Raw genomic sequence first — 8,942 nt, 5'->3', positions numbered from 1 at the left:
GATAAAACATATTAAAACGTATATATTTATAGAAGCATACTAATAAAACTATAAATTAGACTAATTTGAATTATAAAATCATAATTAATATAAATCATACTCAATATTAATTTATATTAATATAATCTTCAAATAAAAAATAAAAAATTAAAAGTTAAATGGTAAACGGGTACCCGATGATAAACGGTTATGGAACGGTTCCGGTTTTGAAAATTTAAATGGTTTTTTAAATGGTTTTGGAAAGGTTTTGGTATAGAGTATATTAAATGGAAACGGTTTTGGTATTTTATAAATGGAAGGGTACCCGACCCATTACCATCCCTAGATTTAGTTGATTATGTTACGTTTTTTTAATTGGTATATTAATATTAAGGTGTACTTAATAAAAATAAAAATCATCTATAAGAATTCATTGTAAAAGTGCAAACTCGCACACATATAATTAATCTATATTTATATGTATGTGTAGATCGTTCTGTTCCTTTGTTTACGTTTGGCTGTTCCTTCCTTGTCCGAAAAGTCAAAGGTCAGTCCAATTTCTTCAGTCCAATCTTCCGTCGGAATGATTTTGCAGGTCTGTCCTCATCCAGTCATCTTCCATCCACCTTTTTCCTTTCTTTTACTATATTTTAATTATTTTAAAATTCCTTTGCTCTGATCTCACAACCAACATACCCTTGAAACCAAATTGAAAAATCAAAAAGTTGGAATCTGCTAGCTGATTATGGTCTTCCCGCATTTCCTTAATCCGTTGTCCGTCTCAATTCAGTATCCAATTGTCCAGTATTAGGTTTCCAATGGCAGCTACTGGTGGAGGTGGAGGTGGAGGAGTTGCTGCTGCTGCCGTGACAGTCCATCACGAGGAGGAGAAGACCCCACAAGAAGAACTTTCTCTCCCGATTCTTCTGGCGGACCGAGTTGTTAAATCAGCTCAAGAGGCCGAGTCCAACAAGCAAGAATGTGCCGAACTCGCCAAGCAGGTCGATAAACTCTCTCAGATGCTCCGCTCTGCCGTGCGCCTCTCCGCTGTCACTCAGTCCCTTTACGACCGTCCACTTCGTCGAATTGCAATCGATGTTACTAAGAATCTTGAACGCGCCCTGAATCTGATGCGCAAGTGCCGCCACAGCGGCGTACTCCGCCAGTTGTTTTCAATTACCACCACTGCCGATTTCCGAAAGGTATCTAATTTACTTGAATCCTCAATTGGTGACATGCGTTGGCTGCTCTCTATCTTCGATTCTGACGGAGCTGACCTATCTCTGCCTCCAATTGCAAGCAACGACCCTATCCTCGCCTGGGTCTGGTCCTATATCGCTACCCTCACTATGGGGCAGCTAAAAGACCGTGTTGACGCAGCTAACGAGCTTGCCTCTCTTGCTCGCGTTAACGAGCGGAACAAGAATATCATTGTTGAAGAAGGCGGGGTTTTTCCACTTTTGAAGTTGCTCAAAGAGGGGGCCTCTCCAGAGGCTCAAATTGCTGCTGCGAATGCGCTTTCTAATATCGCTACTGACAGTGAGAGAGTAAGATTGATCGTGGATTTGCTTGGGGTGCCAACAATTGTTGGGGTTCTTGGTGATTCCCCAATGAGAGTCCAGATTGCGGCGGCAAATTTGGTAGCGAGGATGGCGGAATTGGACCCTCTAGCACAGCAGGACTTTGTGCGAGAGAACGTGATCAGGCCCCTAGTGTCGTTGCTATCTGTGGATTTGGTCTTGGATACTACTAAGGTGGAGTCAGGTAAAACTAGTATTCATTCAATTGTTCAAATTAATAAGCAGATTGCCTCAAAACCTGGAAGCGATAATTATAGTCATCGAAAAGGTTCGAATTTGTCGGCTCACTCTTCATTTTCAGATGGTAGTAGTAGGGGCAGTCATTATAGGAAAGATAAAGAGATTGAGCTACCTGAGGTGCAGCTTCAGGTCAAGGTCAGTTGTGCCAAGGCACTTTGGAAACTGTCCAAAGGTAATGTATCAAATTGTAGGAAAATTACAGAGACAAAAGGGCTGCTTTGTTTGGCTAAGACTATTGAGAGTGAGAAAGGGGAATTGCAGTTTAATTGTTTGATGACTGTTATGGAGATAACAGTAGTGGCTGAGCAAAATGCTGATGTTAGACGAGCGGCTTTTAAGACTAATTTGCCTGCTGCGAAGGCAGTATTGGATCAGCTTTTAAGAGTAATTAGGGAAGAAAATAATCCGACATTACAAATTCCTGCAATTAAGGCAATTGGGTGCTTGGCTCGAACATTTCCTGCAAAAGAAACACGAGTACTTGGGCCTTTAGTTGCTCAGCTTGGGAACAAGGATGTTGATATGGCCACTGAAGCTTCTATCGCTTTGGGAAAATTTGCATGTCCAGAAAATTTCAATTGTACAGAGCATACGAAGGCCATTATTGAGTTTGATGGAGTTCCTCCTTTGATGAGATTGTTGCGTGCCAGTGATCGAGCTCAAATTCATGGACTTGTTCTACTATGTTACCTAGCATTGAATGCTGGGAACAGCAAAGCTCTTGAACAAGCACAGGCATTGAATGCCATTGAAGGATTGGCGCGTTCTGTGCTAGCTCTGCATCCTGATCTAAGGGATCTGTTTGCCAAAGCAATACACCACCTCACCCTTTATCAGGCTGGTTTGCATCTCCACAGACAGTCCTATCCTCCATAACTTCCCAGCGATAGTTTTACTCATCCATGTGAGCTTGTTGTAACATACATTCAGCAGAACAAACACTGTAAGAGTTAGTCATTCCCAGTATTTATTTGTTGTCGTGTTATAGCGATATATTTGTGGATGCACATGATTAAATTTATGAAGAACTTCTTTCTACTCTGCTGTATTCTCTCTATATGTATATCTCCTTCCCTTTTCAGCCAGATTTATCCTTTTTGCTGCTATGAGAGAAGCTCCTTTGAAATTGCATAGTTTTGTTTTGTTATTTGCTATTCATTATAAATACAAGATGGAAGGATATTTTAAATTAGTACCTTGTTGTCTTGTTTATGTTAATTGTTTCTGCTCCTTGCAGACTGAGTAGGTAGATACTTGATGCTGTCTTACCTCCTAAATTCTGCATTCAGGTTTGTATCAAAATTCTTTTTGGCATTTGAACTCGTAGAACTGGATGGGACACAATTATATGTCCTGTGTTTATACTGTTGCATGTTCTAATACAGTCACGCACCCGCTCCTACTTAAATATATGAGTACTCTTCTAAGTATATGTGCCTTTTTTTGTGGTTCACACACATAGAATAGAAGCATATTCAACTCGAGTATTTGCAGTTTGCTAATGGTCCTCTCTGACTTCAATTTGTTTTTCCCTTCCCTTTGTTTCCGTTAGTTCATCTCTGGAGTTCTAACTGGTTATTTCAGTCTCGTAGTTTTTCATGTATTTTTCTGATAACTAACTGTTGCTTAGGCACTGAAACCTATTATACTGGACATACATTCCAGCTACTAACCAGTTTAAAGAATGAAAAACTGCCCTTACAATTCCATACCCCAGAATCAGATAATACAGCATGGGCTGGGGTGTCTTTCAGATTGTTGTGTGAAGCAAGATACTGGAAAGGGTTATGGATATTCTCACAAATTAGGACTTGGAAATCATCTGGAACCAAAAACTGAAAACAATGAATTTTATTTATTTAAACCCTTTTAATTATCCTTCAAACTTTACCTGCGTGGGAATGTATTATATGCAGAGATGGGTTAGAGCAAAGTTGACAGTACTTTGTGGTTAATCAACACAATTAAACAACCGGAAGATATTTCAACTATAAGTTAGAGAGCATTGTAAGCTACAAAATTTAACAAATATTGGAAGGTAATTAGCAACTTTCATAGAAATGTTTCCAATGGAAAAAAATCTGGAATCCCAGTACACGTTGGAAATATACGTAGTCTGAAAGAATACAAAGAGTACATTCAACTTGCAATGTACCACACATCAAGTATATATTTTCGTAGAAAATGTCAAAGCTTTATGCAATATTTATATGTAGTCGCCTTCTTAGGGTTTCCAGCAAATTTTTAAAACTAGTAGAAGATGACAAAACAGAGCAATAAAATATGTTGTTCTCGCTTGGTAGGGTTTATTTTTTCATTTTCAACACTAGTGCTAAGAAGTAAGCAGTTGGGTGTTTGGTAAAACTTATAGCTCACGCTAGCTTATAAGCCATGGAAAGTCTATTTTGTTTGTAATTTTTTTTTATTTTTTATAAATATTTATGTATAAATAATAAATTTATAAGTATAGTTTATTATTAATATAAAGTACAAGACTTTTTTAAATAAATAAAATTGAAATTATTATATTAAAATTTTATGATATTATATTTTATGATATTTTTAAAAATTATTTGTAAATTTTGTTTATTTTATTATAAATATTTATTTCCAAACTTAAATTTAAATTCAAACTTAAAAAAAAAAAAAAAAAACCCAACCGCTTGGCACAAGCAGTGCTGCTGCCTGCTAGCAGTACATTGTTTTTCTGATTTGTATAACCCTACTCTGGTGACCAAAGTCAACTTCCTCACCTCTCTTTTGATCAATAGCCGTCTAGTTGAAAATTTAGTTTCATCACTCTTCCACTCCCTCGAGAGTATATTTGGTGTGTCTGACTTACTTCCCCTATGTATGATCAATATTATAGATGAATGAAAGATATTGACTTCTATCACTACAACCTCAATGATCTGCAACTACCCATAGCCTTACTGGACTCAGCACCAAACTCAATTATGGATGATTAGGTTGTTGTAAAAAGGGGTTGCGTATCATTTACATTAGATTGATTCTAGCTGAATAGGATCACTTTTGTGGTAACGTACAGAAGTAGTGGTGATTTTCTCTACATATTTGACTTTGTGTGCTGCTGAAAATACATTCAATCACTTCACAGTATTTTTGCTTTGAATATTTGAGGCTTGAAGTATACTTCAGTGGTTGAATGTGATTTATGATTTATTTTTCTCTGTTTAGGTGGGTATATGAAGCTAATGAAACCATTCTGTTAATGATGCAAGCTTTTATTTCACTCAAACCCGTCACAATCTAGTTTCTAAAATGGTATTTTCTTGTGGCCAACTTCCTATGTGAAGACTTTTGCATTGGTAGCTTTCAAGCTTCAAGACGATGTGTATTCTTCTCTAGACTGTTGAATCGACTATCGAAAGAGACTTTAATATTTGTTTTCTTAGGATTCTCAATAACCAGAGAGACTACACATTCTAGTACTGAAGAGGTGAGGTATATATTTGGACGCTCTTGTCTAGCTCCACCTAATTTCTGTTAAACAGTTGGTAAACAGGTTATATAATTGAGTGAGTTATCTTTGAAGAGAAGCTATACAAGGAAAACTTTCAACTCAAGGAAACTTTTTATGTATGAGGTTCGTTCCATTAATGTCAAGGGTTATTCTAATTATTAGTCAATAGACTCAATACGACTAATAACACAGTTGGTAATGGAGGATTTGTTATTATTTTTGTGTTTTCTTCATGTGCACTGTATGTAACTATGTATATGCTTGTGTTCTGCAGTCTTATTGTGATTCTTCATCCTAAGATTGATTGTTAGCTGGTAGCCTGGTACTTATGTATTATATATAATTTTTAATAAGACCAGCCGCCATCGTCGTCGAGATTATAGAATGAGAGAATGTCTGGAGCAGCTATCGCTAGAGTAGAACATGCTGATATGATTTCCCAATCCCTTTGGACTTGGATTGATGTTCTGCAGTCTTATTGTGGTTTTGCATGTAAGTGGAACTGGAAATGAGCCCTTTCAAACAAAACAAGGAATCCTGCTGATCAATAATATTGTCTGTTTTTGGTTTGCTGGTTCTCTTTGGATACATTAGGTCCATACGACTTTGTTCTCCTTGAATCGTCTCACTTAACGGGTACTTAGGCTTAAAGGAAAAGGCTTGACATGGGGCCCTTGCATTTCATCGCAAATTTTGCAGGCCCCTTAATCCAAGAAGCAAGTTTGATTATAATATTAACACCGACAGTATATTTGGTACCTGGAAGAATGTATAGGTTTATAAATAACAGGAAGTAGATTCTGCTATTGACTTGGTACCTGCAGCTGTTATACATACAATTATTATGTATGTATACCTAGAGCCGACTCTCTTGCCCTAGTAACCTCTCCTCTCCTTCCTCTCTCTCTCCTCAATAATGGAGAGAAAGAGGCCAGCCAGCCAATTTAACACTTTTGGAGGTACTTACTTATACAGTGGATGGGAGGGGCCCGAAAATGCAGTGTATATATATATATATATATCATTTGCTATGAAATCAGCATAATAATATAGTTTACATGAATAAAAATATATAAATATGAATATGTAAAGAGGCCGCATGATCGTCATTGTTGTACTCTGCCAGCCTGATCAAAGATATCACCATCTATTACCTGCCCCACTTCCATTATTATAATGACATACAATTCATACTTGATGCACATTTACGTGAATTATAATGATGATGATGATGAAGTGTATCATCTATATGTCTAATCATTTGGGTGATAGTCTTAGGCTCGATTGTCACTGGGAGCAATACCCTTATAGCCACGTACTGAATTTTTGCTCAATTTAGCTTGTTGTCAGGTGAGAAATTTCTGTGCGCGTGGGCCTGACGATCAGAGTTTAGACCCATAGAAATGACAAGTTTTATATGCTGTCATTTTCGATTAAAAACGAGTATGATATTATTTCTTATATTAAAGTTTAGGTGTGAATTTTTGTGGGTCTGGATGTGTCATGTATTAGTTTTTTCCCAACTTACCATGTTGTTAGGTGGGAACCTTCTGTATGTGAGGGTCTGACGACCCGAGTTTAGACTCATAGAAAAGACAAGTTTTATATATGGTCGTTCTCTGTTAAAAACGAGTATGATATTATATCTTATATTGAAATTTAGATGTGAGTTTTTATGGGGCCTGGGTGTGTCCTGTATTAAAAAAGTGTCTAGCTTAAACAAGGAAAAGACGGGGGAAGAAAATGGCACCACAACTACACATTAATAATGAATGATAACTCATTTAGAAGAATAAGACCCACAAGAAAACAAAATTATTAGTGCTCACTCATAATTGCAATTACATTATTTCAAATTACAAAGAAAAAAAGAAGAAGAAAATTACATGTATGATTGGACTAATCAAGAACCAACAAAAAAAAAAATTGAAACTTTTCTGCAGCAATTCCTGTACTGTCTCTTTGTATCCATATTTGTAAAGAAATTAACCAAATGCAGTAAAAAAAAAAGAGTAATGAAGTTTTTACAGTTTCAAATCTGGTGATGGTAGAAGTCCAAATTCTCTGCTGTTAGATCCTCTGAAAGGGATGTTAATGGGTAGCTACTGAAATCTACTGAATTTTGTGTGTGAAGAAGCTGTTGTACTACTCCTTCTTCATGCCATGATGAGCTGCTCTGCTGCCTCTGCTGCTTTATTATTATTTCTTCTTCTTCTGATTTGATCATCCCATTGACTTGAAACTGGAAAACATCCAACTTGTTCTCATTCTCCCATGAAACTCCTGCATTCTCCACCATCTGAAACCCATTGTAGTTGCTGATATTGGAACTGTTGCTCGAACCCGAATTGTCCGAGAAGTCGAAACTGGTCAAGTTTGGCATTGAAATGAAAGCAGAGTTGGAATTAATGTCCAGCTGGGTTTGTCTGAAACTGGGTTGGAATTGATTTGGAAGAGTTGATTGATACACATTTGGATCAAAACCCAACTCAAAATAGGACAAGTTAGGATCATATTCATAGGCTGTGCTGTTATAGCAAGTTGTCTCATTAACAAGAAATGTTGGCTCATGACAAGTAATGGTTGGTTGCAGAGCAGATGCCTTATCAGTACAAAAATTCTTTGTCTCTTTCACTGCCAATTCACTTAGTGGCTTGTGTGTTGTTGGGTCAATTCCTTGCTTCATTAGCTTCTTTTTCAGGTAAGAATTCCAAAAGTTCTTAATCTCATTATCTGTTCTTCCTGGTAACTGTGCTGCTATTTGTGCCCACCTGAGATTAAATTAAATTCTCCAAATTTAATCAACACCCATTTTGAAGATTAAGTTTATTGATTGTATTGGGTAGTAAATTTTCTTACCTGTTGCCCAAAACTTCATGGAGATTCATTATGAGTTCCTCCTCTTGTTGTGAAAACATCCCTCTCTTAAGGTCTGGTCTCAAGTAATTTATCCATCTCAGTCTGCAACTCTTCCCACACCTCTGCAATCCTGAAATGACCAATTCTACGATTTCAGCAACCTATCATTGCTAAAAAAAAATGAGATAATGGGGTGTGGGGAAAGAATTATTACTCACCGGCCAGTTTAGGAACAGAGCTCCAGCAGCCAACACCATATCTAGTAATGTAATGGAACAGTTTCTCATCTTCTTCAGGGGACCATAAACCTTTCCTTAATTTCTGCGTTACGCAGCATGAATGTCGTCCCATGTTCTTCTTCTTGTTGTTTTCAATGTATTGAAAGGAAGAGTTGTCGACGTAGGTGGTCACTGGAATGATAATTCAGGCATGGAATCAAAGCAGGGGAAGATAGATTGAGCAGAAGAAAGAAGAATAGTTTCTGGTGATTTAAAGGGGAGAGGAGTACTAAATCATTCTTAGAGTTCAAGTTATGGAGAGAAAGAGAGAGAGAGAGAGAGAGAGAGGGGGGGAGAGGGAGAGGGAGGTGAAGCAATCAAGTGGGTTTTACGCAAATCTGGTAATGCTTTATTTGCATTGGGAGTGGATTGATTTTTAAGATATCTCAAATCTCTCTCTAGAAATTAACAACAACAATTAAGTTATTTCTGTTGAAATTGATCAATAAAATTGGACTGTAGTTAGATTAGAATTAGTAATTTGAGTTTAACTAGGATTAGGTTTTGTACAAGCTTATAATA

The 8,942-nt window shown here is 37.0% G+C and overlaps 2 protein-coding genes across 3 annotated transcripts; one reads left to right on the top strand and one right to left on the bottom strand.

Annotated features, from left to right (window-relative positions):
* The first annotated feature begins 507 nt into the window (after positions 1-507).
* LOC119986064 lies at positions 508-5,391 on the top strand. 2 transcript variants are annotated; one of them, XR_005465199.1, is made up of 3 exons: positions 554-2,742; positions 3,037-3,088; positions 4,998-5,391. XR_005465199.1 is itself a non-coding variant. In XM_038830611.1 (2 exons), the coding sequence occupies exon 2, from the start codon at positions 798-800 to the stop codon at positions 2,673-2,675; it is 1,878 nt and encodes a 625-aa protein (XP_038686539.1). In that variant the 5' UTR covers positions 508-574; positions 785-797; the 3' UTR covers positions 2,676-2,856. The 2 variants fall into 2 exon arrangements, 1 of the variants encoding a protein (XP_038686539.1); XM_038830611.1 differs by lacking the exons at positions 3,037-3,088; positions 4,998-5,391 and having other exon boundaries at positions 508-574; positions 785-2,856.
* Positions 5,392-7,118: 1,727 nt separating this feature from the next.
* Positions 7,119-8,698, bottom strand: LOC119986075 (transcription factor MYB86-like). The gene is made up of 3 exons (XM_038830622.1): positions 8,361-8,698; positions 8,143-8,272; positions 7,119-8,054 (listed from the first exon to the last, which is right to left on the bottom strand). The coding sequence occupies exons 1-3, from the start codon at positions 8,491-8,493 to the stop codon at positions 7,316-7,318; spliced, it is 1,002 nt and encodes a 333-aa protein (XP_038686550.1). The 5' UTR covers positions 8,494-8,698; the 3' UTR covers positions 7,119-7,315.
* Between the last annotated feature and the right edge of the window lie 244 nt (positions 8,699-8,942).

Source organism: Tripterygium wilfordii, chromosome 19, assembly GCF_013401445.1.
Source record: "Tripterygium wilfordii isolate XIE 37 chromosome 19, ASM1340144v1, whole genome shotgun sequence".
Classification (NCBI taxonomy): domain Eukaryota; kingdom Viridiplantae; phylum Streptophyta; class Magnoliopsida; order Celastrales; family Celastraceae; genus Tripterygium; species Tripterygium wilfordii.
This window is presented reverse-complemented; position numbering and strand designations above follow the sequence as displayed.